This window comes from Schistocerca serialis, chromosome 9, assembly GCF_023864345.2.
Source record: "Schistocerca serialis cubense isolate TAMUIC-IGC-003099 chromosome 9, iqSchSeri2.2, whole genome shotgun sequence".
Taxonomy (NCBI): domain Eukaryota; kingdom Metazoa; phylum Arthropoda; class Insecta; order Orthoptera; family Acrididae; genus Schistocerca; species Schistocerca serialis.
This window is the reverse complement of record NC_064646.1, coordinates 126,932,486-126,950,712: the sequence shown is the minus strand read 5'-3', so window position 1 is coordinate 126,950,712 and position 18,227 is coordinate 126,932,486. Positions and strand designations below refer to the sequence as shown.

At 44.0% G+C, this 18,227-nt stretch overlaps 1 protein-coding gene and 1 non-coding gene across 2 annotated transcripts in view; one reads left to right on the top strand and one right to left on the bottom strand.

Annotated features, from left to right (window-relative positions):
- The window catches only part of LOC126418995 (serine proteinase stubble-like), a 349,220-nt gene extending 336,274 nt beyond the window's left edge, over positions 1–12,946 (bottom strand). Inside the window, exon 1 of the mRNA XM_050086041.1 lies at positions 12,814–12,946. Coding sequence (XP_049941998.1) covers positions 12,814–12,831 — 18 coding nt within the window. The 5' untranslated portion in view covers positions 12,832–12,946. The remainder of the gene's footprint in view (positions 1–12,813) is intronic.
- A 3,992-nt stretch (positions 12,947–16,938) lies between these two features.
- Trnas-cga (transfer RNA serine (anticodon CGA)) lies at positions 16,939–17,013 on the top strand. Its single transcript has one exon. It is a non-coding gene; the product is annotated as a tRNA-Ser (tRNA).
- The last annotated feature ends 1,214 nt before the right edge of the window (positions 17,014–18,227 follow it).

The following is an 18,227-nucleotide window of genomic DNA, read 5'->3' as shown; positions in this document are numbered from 1 at the left end:
TTATTCATAACTTTGCATTTATTAAAATATTTTAAAACATTTTCGTTCTCGGCTGTATGGTCCGGTACCTTGTTTTTCTCCGAACAACACATCATACTATTCATTCTTAACGTTTCTGTTTTTGTACTCATCTTTCCTAGCAGCCCACAATGCCAGCAATGACTTATACACGCTACAGTCGCATGTTCGAATCCTGCCTCGGGCATGGATGTGTGTGATGTTCTTAGGTTAGTTAGGTTTAAGTAGTTCTAGGTTCTAGGGGACTGATAACCTTAGATGTTAAGTCCCATAGTGCTCAGAGCCAATGACGTATACATTTTGATCATTCTAATAACAACGCTCTTTTGTCTTGTTTTGAACACTTTTCCAGCGGAACAACAACAACAACAACAACAACAAAACACACGAAAATATCCAACGACTGCAGCAACAACTGGTAAGGATGTTGTCTATGCTGTCCACACGCGGCACAATATTTCGGGCAGCACAATATATTTGAAAATTTTTTGATGTGCTCAGTATTATTGGGCAGCTTCTCAAGCTCATCCCTACATGTTCAATATTACTGAGACCCGAAAATATTGCGCAACGATATTGACCGTCTACGGGGCACTTCATGAAAGTATTTACACACGAGAAGGAATGCTGCGCTCATTATGTAGCTCTCGTCGCTGAGGGGCAGTAGTAACGACGAGAAAGACGGGAAGAGGGGAAGCGAATGAGGGGGAAGGAGGAAAAGGGAGGGGGGGAGGCAGTTAGAGAGACGAGGAGTGTTTAGCGTCGTCCTCGTCAGGTTGTTGGCTTGATTTTTTTAATTACTTATGTACAACTCCACTGCTGTCTCTTCCGTTTCTAGAACGCTAAGCGAATACCAAGAATATGTATTTACTCACCTACCATTCTGGATATTTGTGACTTTGAATTTAGGAATCTAGAGTGTGCATCTAGCAAACGTGGAAAGTTCCAGCATCACGTTATTGTGATGTAATGTTTCCCGGTAAGCTGTTTCTAGAGTTTGAACTTGGTCGAGCGGCGCAACATCAGAAGATGAGATTCACTTTAAGCACCGTGCGACTTGGCATTTGCCGCGGGGGATGCTGGGAGTTAATGTAATGGATTTTGCCTATTACACTCTCCCAGAAAGCGTGGATAGTTAAGCCACATAGCGCATGCAGCTAATAATCTATTCCTTTTGGGTAACCGGTGTGGTGACCAGCAAGTCGAAACGGGTTGAAACACCCTTTGTCCAGCAGTACCACAACTGTCTCCACTTCTGAATATGCACATTAAAAGATCTTAATAGACTATTCAAGAGATTGCCACTATCACGTACAAGTGAGCATATTCCCATGGATAGCGTCTGTACTACGCCATCGAGTGGAAGGATGTAGTGCTAAACATATGTTTTGTGTAACCTTTAGCCAACACCATCGTATAACTAGTACAATTCTCTTCTCTTTCTTGTTTCAGTAACATAATATAATGATATTCATCACCAGTTTTATAACTTGTTCTTATGATCTCTTATCAGCTGTTATGTGCTCTGTATGTTATTTAATCATTAAATGTACCACTTATCACATAAGCACTGATTTGCATAGCATGTTCACCTAAAACAGTAACTGAAAAGTTTAGAGCGCAGACTGGTAACGGCTCGCGGTTTTTCCGATACGCGGCTTAAGACAACGTTCTTAGTTACTACTTGCTTTTCAGTATGTGGCATCAATTTCAGAAGGTGCCAAAAAACTAGGGAGAAAGGAAGTACCCTATCTACTACTGTATCAGATTTCATCTTTCTGTAAGACAACTTGTTAAAAGTTACGCCGACCCAGCAAGAAAATTGAAGCAGAGATTTTTTTCTGGTACATAAAAAAAGACATTTAGCTGTTGCAAACTGAACAGGAAACATGGTGGTAGGAAGACATTTAAGTTTCCACCACCGCAAATAAAAAGTAGTGTTATCTTTCTGAAGGCCCACCATTTTAATTTCAGAAAACAGGGAAGTATCGACGACACGATCTAAATGAGCATTAATACTAAGCTTATGTTACCACAATTTTTCAGAGAACGACAGATCATATCTTTTTTGACATCGCAGTTATTACAGTCCAAAGCCTCCAGTCAGCTTAGCGGGAAAGGGAGTAGAAGCATTTCTTCAGAAATTCAATGCCGTTAAGTGGGTCTGTTCTGAAACATGTGGTTAATTTACTAACCAGACTTCAGATAAGTTTAGTTTATAACTAAAAGCGATGAATGTGTTTTCAAAGAATGGGTTCTTTTCCCGGGAAAATACAATAACGCCATCAGCGGATCAACTTTCACGCTTTGAAACATGTCTTGTATGATTATGTGGTGCTACTGTGGTATGTTCATTAAAATTATGAGGTTGCTCCGACTGCAGCACACAACTGTATACACCGGTGTAACAAAAATGTATGGACAGACGTTCGGGACAATTTGTTATAGGGACAAGCCCCGTACATACCACATTTCCTTGTTAGAATTCAACCAGGCCTTCGTAGTACATTAATCACAGGGAAGAAACAGGAGCGGAACGCACCAGAGTACCACATGGAGCTCTTTCTTTCATACAGGGTTCAAAAAGCATTCTGTAAGGATTGATATAGGCATCAAAACACTGCCACAAACTTCGGTACAGTATGTCCAATGGACTTAACAACCACGTAAACAAAATTTAATTTTGACTAAATTTAGATGTTCGAAGCATCTTTTCTTATCAATGAGCAATAAATCTGAGTTTTTGCCAACATTTTGGATATAGCAATCTCACTTGTGCAAAGTAACACAATTTGAAAACATATTGTCGTCGATGGTATAATGGGCAATGACCAGGAAGAAAGACAGTTAGAATTAGTCTTGTCAAAGACGTTAGAGATGGAAGACCTAAGTACTAAATGCTAGGAATATCGCCAGTTGGCCCAGTCAATACTAGGTGCGATTATCTTCTATGATTACAGTCACACTACTGATTTTGGACGTGGTTACGTTATGAATCACTTCGTGTCCAAGTTTTTTGGAAGAGGTGCCACATTCACGTCTGGGGATGAAATTGCGTGAGTAATTTATGAGACATTTTCTCGTGTAGAATATGCGATCTTGATAAAATATCTTAAAATTGAACAGAGAAGAGTCTTGGCCACAACAAAATATTTATTTTTAGCCGAGGCAGCTTTTTATTCGCTTCTGAGTATGTATAACTTCGAAATCGATCATGTAAGTTAAATTATATCAATTGGTAACTGAAAGGTCTGTCCTCGTAATTCTGCCAGTAACTGATTGTCGTTTCGAGAAAAAAAAAAGGACTGTCGCTTGGAACTGTCTGATTATCTTCTGTTTTAAAACAGGTGACTCTAGACAGGCCGTTAAGTGTATAGTATTGAGCCTTGTGGTATGATCTTTAGCCCTGAGTAGAAGGAGGAGGAGATTAACGTCCCGTCGACAACGAGGTCATTAGAGACAGAGTGCAAGCTCGTAGTGGGGAAAGAAAGTGGCCATGCCCTTTCGAGGGAACCATCCCGGCGTTTACCTTAAGCGATGTAGGAAAATCATGGAAAACTTAAATTAGGATGACTGGAATCGGGTTTGAACCGTCCAGCGCGCTAATCACTGCTCTACCCCACTTGGTCTTTGGCTCCGAAACACGATGTGGTCGACACACTGCCCTGACGGCAGTAGGGGGTGTTACGGCGTCAAGTCAGCGCCGGCACGGCAGTCAGAAACGACGGGGAAGAGAAGGCTGTGAGGAGAAGTCAACCAGTCACATGCTGGCCAACCTCCCTTACGGGACGACAACGCAACAGCAGCGGCCCCTAGGTGAAGAACACATACGTGCAGCGTCAACCTTAGCCACTTCCTTAGGAATCTCTATGTTGCACAGACTTCTGTTTGCCTATTCTGAAGAAGACTAATTATTTTCTAAGTCGCCCCTTGCTTGTGACACATCCATCAAAGTATTGTGTTGTTTCGTTGTAATAAAACTCATTAGTACGAGTTGTTTGTTTGTCTAGCGTACCGAATAGGCAGGATTCCTAGACACAACAACATTGGCGACGAGTTGAACGCATACCATAGCGACAACCTGTTAACGTTCAAACACCAAGCCGTCAGCTGCCACAGATCCAGTTCTGTCATGGGCTTTTGTGTTTTGCTGCCTCCTTAATTCTACCTTGACTTTTCTTTGCAGAGGAGTGTTTACATGTTTTAACAGTGTCTCTCATAGTGTTTCTTCTATTCAGAGTTTTCAGGTGGGCGTTGCAGAAATTTTCTTTGTTTGTGTGCTTTTTTTTTGCTTGCACTGTCTGTTTATTGCATTTGCCTATTCCAAAATGAGCAACCCACCTCCCCCACCCCCTGCTCAGGCGCCTCAGCTGCAAGCGATAGAGGCAATGCAACTTATACAAATGTTTCAGTTTCAGACGCAGCAGATCGCAACCCTTCTCAATGCGGTACAGCAGTTACTCGCAAACCAACGCTGCACTACATGCAGCAACTGTAGCTCCGAGTGCCATACCGCCTTTTCGCCACTTTAACAAAAAAGAAGAGGAATGGCTCGAGTGGTTGCAACAGTGTGAAGCTCACACCAAAATATCAGGTACTGTGAAACTACGGGGTGTTCAAAAAGTCTCTCCGCAGTGCCGTATGATTGTTAGCCGCGCGTGCCGTATGCCGCAGTGAATACACCGAAATGAAACTCAATAAAATACAAGTTATTAATTTATTGAATATTCATTTTTACTTACAAATTTTCACATTAAATGTGGAAAGTATCCCCCCTGTTGTTGAATACACAATTCAATTCGTCTAACCATGTTTCCAAACACAAGCTGTAACATTTCTTCTGTAACACAAGCAGCGAAAGTGAATAGTGCAGTTTTCAATTCAGCGATGGGTTTTGGACCGCTTTTATAGACAGTTGATTTCCCTGCACCCCAGAAGAAAAAGTCAGGTGGTGTTAGGTCAGGCGATCGTGGAGGCCAAAGTCCTAGTGAAATTATACGATCACGAAAAACATCAGCAAGCAGTCACATTGAAACGCGAGCTGCATGCACGGTTGCACCATCTTTTTGAAAATAACGTTTCAGTATTTCACTTAACACAAGTTCTCCTGTGAATGGGTACAGAATATCACTGCATCACTGCAGTATCGTTGTGCGTTTATTGTTTCGTTGAAAAATATGGGACCAACAATCAGACGTCTAGAAATTGCAATCCAAACTCCTATTTTCACAGAATGAAGTGGTTCCTCATGAATACAGAATGGATTTGCAGTACTCCACATACTAGAATTTTGCGAGTTCATAAATGAAACCACGCTTCATCAGTGAAAAATGTTTCATTAAGAATATCCCTTCCATTTTGTCGAACGAAATGTTTGAACCGTTGACAATAATGCAGTCTCTTGCCGTGATCAGTATTTTTCAGTTCTTGCACGACTCTCACTTTGTATGGGAAAAGCTCTAATTTTTTCCTTACAGCTGTGTGGGCCGTTCCGACACTAACATCGATTTCCTGGGCGAGTTTTCTTACTGACTCGTTCGGACTCATGGACATTTTATCGGAAATATCGAGTAGTTCATCCTCAGAGAAAACGCTAGGACGACCACTTCTCGGTGCATCTGTCACTGAACCCGTACTTCGAAATTTGTTAATCAGATCTCACACAGTATCGCGATGTGGGAGTGCTGTCTCCGGAAAACTGAATTAAATGTTTGACGAACTGAAACTGTGTATTTACCGCGAGCTTTGAACACTTGTTCGACTAAAAACACACGTTCTTCAATGGTTAGCATTTTAACAGTGACGAAAACGAAACAAGCAAAAAAACTAAACTTAAACGTTCACATCAACACGTAATGACACACACCAACGATATTACTGTCGCTGGCTCAAAGTTGAGAGGGTCCACTTGAAGGGAGGTAACCTAGGCAGGCGAACAATCATACGGCATGCGCGGCTTACAGTAATACGGCACTGCGGAGAGTCTTTTTGAACACCCCGTACATTACTTTTTGTCAACGGTAGGAAGTGCAGTTTTTTGCGTAATTCAGAAATTGTTCCCTAACGCCACTCTGAGTGAACTTTCCTATGATCAGGTTGTAGGTTCTCTAACTACCTATTATGACCAACACGTGAATGTGGTTGCGGCTAGGAAACAATTATTTCGTTGCAAGAAAAGGTCAGAACAAACTTATCGCGAGTGGGTAAAAGATTTACAGGGTATGACGAGGCAATGTAAATTCAGATTTCCTTGTGGTGCTTTGTATTCACGTGTTATGTTGCGTGGTGCGATCGTGTACAATGTAACTGATATCAAACTTAGAGTACAGATTTGGAAACAGTCAGATCCATCAATTCATCACAAAGTGCAACTTCTAGATCAGTATGATTCGGGTGCCATAGCGGCTAATTTGAGCAGCCACCAATTTTGTTGGGTTGAGTCGTCCGTTGCTCACGGCCAGCCCAGTAGGTAACAATAGCATCAGTGCGCCAAGACACGTAAACAGTTCTCTAAACAGGTGGCTACGTCAGTGAACAGAATTAAGTCATGCCCTCGGTGCTATTCACGGCACAAACGCCAAGATTGCCCATCCATACAAGTAGCTTATGGCAAGAAAGGTCACGCACAATCCGTATGTTTGCAACGGAACAAACAGAAGAATCGTGCCCACTCACAAAAATCTCGTCACAAGGCCCATGTAATCAATGCAGTGTATTCGAAGCCTGCTGCAGGCACTAGCAAAACTCGCCAGCAGGCAGTTTCTTCAGTGCTACACCAGTCCAACAAACTTTTTGTTTTTTTGCATGTTAGTGGAAAACGTGTGAAATTTCATTTGAACACGGGTGCCTCTGTTACATTGCTGAATCGTAACACATACGAACCGTTACGCTCCCCACACTTGTCTAAAACTAGCACGCGCCTGACTGCTTATAATAGACAAGATATTCCTGTTCTGGGAAAACGTACTTTGCCTGCCGTGTATCGCCCGCATGCACGACTTATGACTTTCACTTTGCTGCAATCACGTGATTGTGAGAACATATTTGATCTTGATTCGTTTGATTTGTTTGACTTTCAAATTCAGGACAATGTATTGTCACTGACTGCATTCAGTGCCAACGACAGTGTAGCTTGCTTGTTGGAAGAATTCCCTGAACTCTTTTCTGAAGATTTAGGCAAGACTAACAATTTTGTAGCACGTGTTACTATGAAAGACAATATTCAGCAGAAATTTTGCCGGGTCAAAACTGTTCCCACTGCGTTACGCGACAAAGTGGCTTCTGAACTTAAAGAATTGGAAGATAGCGGAGCTATTGCGCCAATACAAGCTAGTCAATGGGCAAATCCACTGGTTTTGCTCCTCAAACCTTCAGGTCACATTCGTTTCTGTGTTGACTTTAAGTCTATAGCAGATTCGTAGACTGAGATTGATACTTATCCGTTGTCACGCCCAGAGGATCTCACCGACAGATTACGCGCTAGTCGCTACTTTTCAAAAATTGATTTGGGCGACGCATATCTTCAAATACCACTAGATGAAGAATCTCAAACCGTGTGCTCTGTACAATCATTTTGGCTTGTTTAAATATCTGCGTTTGCTCTTTGGCAGTGCTTGCGCACCCGCCTTTTCAACGGTATTTGGAACAGCTGACCGCTCAAGTACCAAACTGTTCAAACTATCTGGACGATATTGTCGTAGCAGTTTGTACACCTGAAGAAAACATTGCAAATTTGCATGTTCGTTTTGTGTGTTATCTGGTGCAGCACTCACGTGTAGACTGGACAAGTGTGATTTTTTAAAACCTGAATTGCAGTATCCTGGTCATGTCATAAACAGTCAAGGTGTACATCCTCTTCAGTCACATTTGTTAGCCATACGTGACCTGCCAGTTCCTCGTAATGTCACAGAATTGCAATCAGTCTTAGGGAAAATGAACTACTATATTCAGTTCATAGCGAATTTTGAACAAATCGCAGCTCCATTGCGTCACAAGAACGACCCCTTTGTTTGGACAGATGAGTGCTAAGAAGCTTCACAAAAACTTCGACGCATTGCTCAGTGATCGATACTTGGTTCACTTTGATCCTGACAAACCAGTTGTGTTGTAAGTTGACGCTTCCTCTTACGGAGTCGATGCAGTGCTTTCGCACAGATTTGGCAATAAAGACAGGCCTATTGCTTTCGCTTCAAAAGTATCGTCAAAAGTCAGTGTAACTATTCACTTATGAAATTTGTTATTAACAATCCGAACAAATTAAAAAGTACTAGCAGTGTACATGGCTACTGTGGTGTCATCGCCAGACACCACACTTGCTAGGTGGTAGCCTTTAAATCGGCCGCGGTCCGTTAGTATACGTCGAACCCGCGTGTCGCCACTATCAGTGATTGCAGACCGAGCGCCGCCACACGGCAGGTCTAGTCTAGAGAGACTCCCTAGCACTCGCCCCAGTTGGACAGCCGACTTTGCTAGCGATGGTTCACTGCCTACATACGCTCTCATTTGCAGAGACGATAGTTTAGCATAGCCTTCAGCTACGTCATTTGCTACGACCTAGCAAGGCGTCATATTCAGTAATTAAAATGAATTCTGAACAGACAATATTGTGAATCATGTACCGTCAAGAGCAACGTTCATCATTAATGGATTAAAGTTAAGCATCAAACTAATTACGTCCGCTTTCTGAATTCTAATTCCTTGTCATGTTCCAGACCTCACGTCAGTATAATTCTTCCCTCCTCACGCCAGCCTGCGTGAGCTAAAACGCGTGCATTTCGGCCTCCACTAGTAACACGGTGTTGGCTCTTCTGCCAACACAACAGCTACAACACTAGGAGAAAGGATGATCTTCACTACTCAAGGTTAAATCTAACTTTGGCTTAGAAGGGGGTAAATTATGCTGTCACAAAACTCTTTGGTCACTTACCTAATAGTACCAAAAGTCTGACAGATAGCCATATAGCATTTAAAAGGAAATTAAAAGAATTTCTTAATGGCAACTCCTTCTACTCATTAGAGGAATTTTTGGATATAGTAAGAGGGTAATTTCCCCAACCCCCACAAAAAAATTAAAAATATTATGTGTCATGTAATATTTTGTGTAATGTAATACCTTGTATAGACACTTTTTATTAACCTGACACGTTCCACATCATTACGAAGTGACGTATTCATGATCTATGGAACATGTACTAATCTAATCTCTAATCGAATACAGGAAGTGGCGTTGGCTATTGTGTATGGTGTCACCAAATTCCACCACTATTTATATGGAAGAAAATTCTACTTGGTAACGGATCACAAGCCATTGCACTCCTTGTTTCATGCGATGAAGCTTGTTCCTGTACGAACTGCCCGAAAATTACAAAGATGAGCTTTTGTCTCAATACCAGTACGAGATTGTGTTTCTTCCGACAGCTCAACATGGTAATGCGGACGCACTTTCACGTCTTCCTATTGGCCCTCATACAGACTTCGAAGCTTCTGCTGTGTCTTCTTGTCACATCGATGCTCAGGATTCTGAATTGCTTGAATCTTTTCCTCTGATCTATAGGAAAATTGCACAGACCACGGAAGCTGATTCAGATTTGAACATTTTGATAAAATACATTCGCACATGTTGGCCTCGCTCATTGCATAGCATAAGGAACTCCAGTGCGCCGATACTTTGCACGTCGGCAAAGCGTCGCTGTACAGCTAGGTTGTGATTCTTGCTCAAAATGACAGTGGACAGTCACGTGTATTGACCCCCATAGCTATTCAAAAAGAAGTGTTGCAGTTACTTCACCAAGGACACTGGGGGATTGTTCGTACGAAACAGACTCTGTACTTGACAGGGTATGGACACCCAAATAGAACAGATGCCGTCACAATGTCACGCATGTGCGGGAAATCAGTCTGCTCCGCCAGAAAAATTCTCTGCTTGGTCTCAGTAACAATCACCATGGTAACGTGTGGACATACTTTGCGGGTCCTTTTTGTAATATTCGTTGCCCATTATGGGGCAGGACTTATTACATTCGACGCCATATTGGGCGACCTGCGCGCCGGATGGGGATGAAATGATGATGAAGACAATACAACACCCAGTCCCTGAGCGGAGAAAATTCCCGACACAGCCGGGAATCGAACCCGGGCCCCTAGGACGGCAATCCGTCACGCTGACCAGTTAGCTATCGGGGCAGACTACAAAACTCATTAATACGAGTTGTTTGATTGTTTGTCTAGGGAACCGAGTAGGTAGGATTCCTAGACACTTCTAGGGGTATCCACTCCCACAGTATTTTTAAACAAATAATGAATCATGTATATGTCAGATGTGGTTGAAATTTCTCTTGATATTCCTGATTTAAGATTTTAAGTTGAACCTTTTTACTCTGAAGCCTCTGCTGTAGGGGTGCTAGGGGTATGACAGTCACAATAAATTTTTCCAAACAGCAAATGATATGTGTAGCTGCCGGCCGGGGTGGCCGAGCGGTTGTAGGCGCTACAACCTGGAGTCGCGCGACCGCTACGGTCGCAGGTTCGAATCCTGCCTCGTGCATGGACTTGTGTGATGTCCTTAGGTCAGTTAGGTTTAAGTAGTTCTAAGTTCTAGGGGACTGATGACCTCAGAAGTTGTCCCATACTGCTCAGAGCCATTTTTTGATATGTGTAGCTAATTTTGGCAGAAATTCCTTCAGGCGTTCCAGAGATAAGTTGGTATGTCACTGTCTTTGCAGTCTCCTCCCACCCCTTACTCTAGGAGTGGAACGTCACACATGACCGTCACCAACAAGTCTAGACCCCGAAAACTGTGGAATCGATACTAGTATCGTTCTATATCTAATTATTTTACGTATGAAGTTTTCTCACACCCAACCCACCTCTACAGGTTATGCTATGTTACCCCCACAATATTGTTATACAAATAATGAGTGATTTGTACACAAAATGTAACTGAGTTTGCTCCAGCAGTTCCTCTTAAGCTTCTTCGCCACGCTGTTTCCATACCCACGCCTTATGGTGGTACGATGTGAGCACAACTCAGCAAGGTTTCAACGTAATCTGATGAATTTAATAGGAACGCATAGAAGTCGAAGAAACAATTATTCATATTAATTAATTAGATATGAGCGAAATGTTCCATGGGTTGGAATGGGGGGTGAGGATCGGCGGTGCGGGGTGGGAGTGTATTTCGTCCCGCCTTTCACTCACGAACAGTAAACGCTGCATAATGGTTATGCAACGGCGGCATTTGATGTCCAACGGTTACATCATCTTCAGCAAAAGCTATATCACAAAAAACGTAACAGGGGACATGAGCAATTAGAATGAAATAAAATTTTTGTACTATATCTTTCACTTTTTCCTGAATGTGGAACTACGTCTCAGGATCCGTGTAAAACTACCGGTTCTTCCTCGTCGATTGCTGCGTTGGCTGGTTCACTGCACAGAGGATTATAATACGGCGGCTCTGAGACTATCATTCGTAACTAACAAGGGAACCTCCGCATCGCACCCCCCTCAGATTTAGTTATAAGTTGGCACAGTGGATAGGCCTTGAAAAACTGAACACAGATCAATCGAGAAAACAGGAAGAAGATGTGTGGAGCTATGAAAAGAATAAGCAAAACATACAAACTGAGTAGTCTATGCGCATCATAGACAATATGAAGGATACTATGCGTGCAGGAGCGCCGTGGTCCCGTGGTTAGCGTGAGCAGCTACGGAACGAGAGGTCCTTGGTTCAAGTCTTCTTGCGGGTGATAATTTTAATTTTTTTATTTTCAGACAATTATTATCTGTCCGTCCGTCCGATGCGAGGTAACTGCGCCGTAGTATGGTGACGCTACACCTAAACAAACATCGAAACACACGACGGTCTACACACGCAAAAATTTGAAAACGTTAAAAACATATGTTTTGACAGAGCGCAGGGAAAACTGTGCGACTATGAAACTGTTGCATTCATTTTTTGCAGTTTATGTGACAAACTCTTACGTCTTCATCACTTTTTTTAGGAGTGATTATCACATCCACAAGAAAACCTAAATCGGGCAAGGTAGAAGAATCTTTTTACCCATTCGCCAAGTGTACAAGTTAGGTGGGTCGACAACATATTCCTGTCATGTGACGCACATGCCGTCACCAGTGTCGTATAGAATATATCAGACGTGTTTTCCTGTGGAGGAATCGGTTGACCTATGACCTTGCGATCAAATGTTTTCGGTTCCCATTGTAGATGCACGTCCTTTCGTCTACGGTTTTGCGGTGCGGTCGCAAAACACAGACACTAAATTTATTATAGTGAACAGAGACGTCAATGAACGAACGGACAGATCATAACTTTGCGAAAATAAAGAAAGTAAACTTTTCACTCGAGGGAAGAGTTGAACCAAGGACCTCTCGTTCCGTAGCTGCTCACGCTAACCACGGGACCACGGCGCTCCTGAACTCGGACTCTCCTTCATGTTGCCTGTGTTGCGCGTGGACTACTCAGTTTGTATATTTTGCTTATTTTTTTCATAGTTCCACACAACTTCTTCCTGTTTTCTCGACTGATCTGTGTTCAGTTTTTCAAGGCCTATACACTGTGCCAACTTAAAACTAAATCTGAGTGGGGTGCGATGGGGAGGTTCCCTTGTAAGCACTGGGGTGATCGCGCTAGACAACCTGTTGATCACTGCCAAATCAGCGCACTCTCGGTCTGACGTATCCCATCGACACTATGCAGAGCCCGCGGCCGTAGTGCGCTTCTTTTCCCCTGCTGAGTGGAGGCTGGCAGACGGGAAGCGACGGGCGACGCGCACGTACCTGTGTGTGTCCCGCCATGGTAGGCCCGTGTGGACAGCCGCGGTTCCTGCACAACACTGCAAGCGCGACTGCGGCGCGGTTGCCCCCTCCTGGCGGCCGCGGCGAGAACTAGCCTGGACGCCGTGCTTCCTCAACCTGAACCCGTCCCGGTGGCCGTCCTTCAGAGCGCGGCCGCTACTTTGCGCTGCTGCGAGGTTCTGGGAAAACCGGAGAGCTGAGGGCCGCTACTGGCGATCTCAAACATGTTGGGCACCACAGAAGGCGTTCTACGTCTACATTTATACCCCACAAGCCACCCAACGGTGTGCGGCGGAGGGCACTTTACGTGCCACTGTCATTACCTCCCTTTCCTGTTCCAGTCGCGTATGGTTCGCGGGAAGAACGACTGCCGGAAAGCCTCCGTGCGCGCTCGAATCTCTCTAATTTTGCATTCGTGATCTCCTTGGGAGGTATAAGTAGGGGGAAGCAATACAGGGTGTAACATATAGGTACGGCCAAACTTTCAGGAAACATTCCTCACACACAAATAAAGAAAAGATGTTATGTGGACATGTGTCCGGAAACGCTTAATTTCCATGTTAGAGCTCATTTTAGTTTCGTCAGTATGTACTGTACTTCCTCGATTCACCACCAGTTGGCCCAATTGAAGGAAGGTAATGTTGACTTCGGTGCTTGTGTTGACATGCGACTCATTGCTCTACAGTACTAGCATCAAGCACATCAGTACGTAGCATCAACAGGTTAGCGTCATCACGAACGTGGTTTTGCAGTCAGTGCAATGTTTACAAATGCGGAGTTGGCAGATGCCCATTTGATGTAAGGATTAGCACGGGGCAATAGCCGTGGCGCGGTACGTTTGTATCGGGACAGATTTCCAGAACGAAGGTGTCCCGACAGGAAGACGTTCGAAGCAATTGAACGGCGTCTTAGGGAGCACGGAACATTAAAGCCTATGACTCGCGACTGGGAAAGACCTAGAACGACGAGGACACCTGCAATGGACGAGGCAATTCTTCGTGCGGTTGACGATAACCCTAATGTCAGCGTCAGAGAAGTTGCTGGTGTACAAGGTAACGTTGACCACGTCACTGTACGGAGAATGCTACGGGAGAACCAGTTGTTTCCGTACCATGTGCAGCGTGTGCAGGCACTATCAGCAGCTGATTGGCCTCCACGGGTACACTTCTGCGAATGGTTCATCCAACAATGTGTCAATCCTCATTTCAGTGCAAATGTTCTCTTTACGGATGAGGCTTCATTCCAACGTGATCAAATTGTAAATTTTGACAATCAACATGTGTGGGCTGACGAGAATCCGCACGCAATTGTGCAATCACGTCATCAACACAGATTTTCTGTGAACGTTTGGACAGGCATTGTTGGTGATGTCTTGATTGGGCCCCATGTTCTTCCACCTACGCTCAATGGAGCACGTTATCATGATTTCATACGGGATACTCTATCTGTGCTGCTAGAACATGTGCCTTTACAAGTACGACACAACATGTGGTTCATGCACGATGGGGCTCCTGCACATTTCAGTCGAAGTGTTCGTACGCTTCTCAGCAACAGATTCGGTTACCGATAGACTGGTAGAGGCGGACCAATTCCATGGCCTCCACGCTCTCATGATCTCAACCCTCTTGACTTTCATTTATGGGGGCATTTGAAAGCTCTTGTCTGCGCAACCCCGGTACCAAATGTAGAGACTCTTCGTGCTCGTGCCGGCCAAAGTGGCCGTGCGGTTAAAGGCGGTGCAGTCTGGAACCGCAAGACCGCTACGGTCGCACGTTCGAATCCTGCATTTCCTGTAACAAAGTGTTTGAAGTCACGCTGGTACGTTCTGTTGCTTTGTGTTTCCATTCCATGATTAATGTGATTTGAAGAGAAGTAATAAAATGAGCTCTAACATGGAAAGTAAGCGTTTCCGGACACATGTCCACATAACATATTTTCTTTCTTTGTGTGTGAGGAATGTTTCCTGAAAGTTTGGCCGTACCTTTTTGTAACACCCTGTATATTCAATACCTCATCCAGAAACTCACCCTCTCGAAACCTGGACAGCAAGCTACACCGCGATGCAGAGCGCCTCTCTTGCAGAGTCTGCTACTTGAGTTTGCTAAACATCTCCGTAACACAATCACGCTTACCAAATAACCCTGTGATGAAACGCACCGCTCTTATTTGGATCTTCTCTATCTCCTCCGTCAACCCGACCTGGTACAGATCCCACACTGATGAGCAATACTCAAGTATAGGTCGAACGAGTGTTTTGTAAGCCACCTCCTTTGTTGATGGGCTACATTTTCTAAGGACTCTCCCAATGAATCTCAACCTGGGACGCGCATTACCAACAATTAATTTTATATGATCATTTCACTTCAAATCGTTCCGCACGCATACTCCCAGATATTTTACAGAAGTAACTGCTACCAGTGTTTGTTCCGCTATCATATAATCATACAATAAAGGATCCTTCTTTCTATGTATTCGCAATACATTACATTTGTCTATGTTAAGGGTCAGTTGCCACTCCCTGCACCAACTGCCTATCCGTTGCATATCTTCCTGCATTTCACTGCAATTTTCTAATGCTGTATCTTCTCTGTATACTACAGCATCATCCGCGAAAAGCCGCACGGAACTTCCGACACTGTCTACTAAGTCATTTATATATATTCTGAAAAGCAAAGGTCCCATAACACTCGCCTGTGCCACGCCAGAGGTTACTTTAACGTCTGTAGACGTCTCTCCATAGAGAAAAACATGCTGTGTTCTATTTGCTAAGAACTCTTCAATCCAGCCACACAGCTGGTCTGATATTCCGTAGGCTCTTACTTTGTTTATCAAGCGACAATGCGGAACTGTATCGAACGCCTTTCGGAAGTCAAGGAAAATGGCATCTACCTGGGAGCCTGTATCTAGTATTTTCTGGGTCTCATGAACAAATAAAGCGAGTTGGGTCTCACACGATCGCTGTTTCCGGAATCAATGTTGATTCCTACAGAGTAGATTCTGGGTTTCCAGAAACGACATGATGTTGTTGTTGTTGTGGTCTTTAGTTCAAATGGTTGAAATGGCTCTGAGCACTATGGGACTTAACATCTGTGGTCATCAGTCCCCTAGAACTTAGAACTACTTAAACCTAACTAACCTAAGGACATCACACACATCCATGCCCGAGGCAGGATTCGAACCTGCGACCGTAGCGGTCACGCGGTTCCAGACTGAAGTGCCTAGAACCGCACGGCCACACCGCCCGGCCTGGTCTTGAGTCCTGAGACTGGTTTGATGTAGCTCTCCATACTACTCTAAACGACATGATACGCGAGCAGAAAACATGTTCTAAAATTCTACAACAGATCGACGTCAGAGATATAGGTCTATAGTTTTGCGCATCTGCTCGACGACCCTTCTTGAAGACTGGGACTACCTGTGCTCTTTTCTAATCATTTGGAACCTTCCGTTCGGTTTATCCTAAAAATTCTCACTGCCCCGTAAGTCGTCGCATTGAAGTCTTCACCTCCAGATTAAACAGTCACTCATATGCTGCTCCACACAGTTTTCTGTATAAATCTTAAATATCACTCAGGGATTAGGTCCTAGGCCTATGGTGACTAGTCAAATGCTGCCTGCAAGGCAGTAATAGAGTGTGATCGCGCGGTATGTGAACAGCTTGTTTCCAATCCCTCCAGCAGTTATTGACAATAGATGTAGTAACGAGACTACTCCCTATTTATTAAAGTTCGTCGTCCTGTGACCTCATCAGACTCAATGGTACCAATTCTGGACCTCCATAACTCAAAACAATCCGAGGAGGCATTGGGAATCGAACTCAGGTCGTTCCACACCAAAGGCAGCGACACTAATAATTCAAATAGGGCCACATTTGGTTTCACCAGGCTGAGCGGACCCCATCTGAAGCTCACTACCTTAGAGAAATCTGCGGAGGTACCGAGAATTGAACTCTGGTCCTTCTGCACCAAAGCCACTGACACTAAACGTTCAGTTACTGAGGTGATTTAAACAATTTTACAGATCAGAATGAGGAGAACTTCTGTAAAGGTAGAAGGTAGGAGACGAGGTACCGGCAGAATTAAAGCTACGAGGAGGGGGCGTGAGTCGTGCTTGGGTAGCTCAGTTGGTAGAGCACTTGCCCGCGAAAGGCAAAGGTCCCGAGTTCGAGTCTCGGTCCGGCATACAGTTTTAATCTGCCAGTAAGATTCATAACACCGCACACTCCGCTGCAGAGTGAAAATATCATTCTGGAAACATCCTCCAGGCTGTGGCTAAGCCATGTCTCCGCAATATCCTTTCTTTCAGGAGTGCTAGTTCTGCAAGTTTCGCAGGAGAGCTTCTTTAAAGTTTTGAAGGTAAGAGAAGAGTGGCAGAAGTAAAGCTGTGAGGACGGGGCATGAGTCGTGCTTTGATAGCTCAGTTGGTAGAGCAATTGATGAAGAGGTGGGGAGAAATGAAATTGATGGCACAACTTCACTAACAGAAGAACTTGGTTGCTAAGACATATCCTAGACATCAAGGAATAGTCAGTTTGTCAATGGAAGGAATATGTGTGTGGGGGGGGGGGGGGAGGATGGGGGGGGGGGGGAGGATTGTACAGGCAGATCAAGGGTTAAGTATGTTGTTGTTGTGGTCTTCGGTCCTGAGACTGGTTTGATGCAGCTATCCATGCTACCATATCCTGGGCAAGCTTCTTCATCTCCCAGTACTTACTGCAACCCACATCCTTCTGAATCTGCTTAGTGTATTCATCTCTTGGTCTCCCTCTACGATTTTTAGCCTCCACGCTGCCCTCCAATGCTAAATTTGTGATCCCTTGATGCCTCAGAACAGTATACAGTTTAAGTATATACAGTCAGAAGCTCCAAACGAGGCTATATTGCGGTAATCATGCAAAGATGAAGAGACTTGCACAGGATAGACTAGTATAGATAGTCTTATCAAACCAGAGTTCTTTCTGGAGATCATCATAATCATCAACGCAAACTGACATGGATGAAAATATAAAGGAAAAGGTGTAAAAATGGGCACAAGCGTAAATATGGGCAACCATCTCAAAAGGGGTTTGGGAACTGCTGCAGAGCGGAGGTCAGGACTCTAAACGGTAGCAACTTGAAAACTCCTTTGAAGTAGCCTGAATGCAAAATCGGCATTGCGCGAACTGGTGTTTGTTCTAAACCTCTGGCAGGTATGTGTAACCGCTTTCTTTTCGTGTCCTTATCCTTAGTTTAAAGTAATTTTACAGTGATATCCGGAAAGTAGACTCGTAAACACTGCTTTTGGAAACACGTCTTCAGTTAAAATAAAAAAAATGGTTCAAATGGCTCTCAGCACTATGGGACTTAACTTCTGAGGTCATCAGTCCCCTAGAACTTAGAACTACTTAAACCTAACTA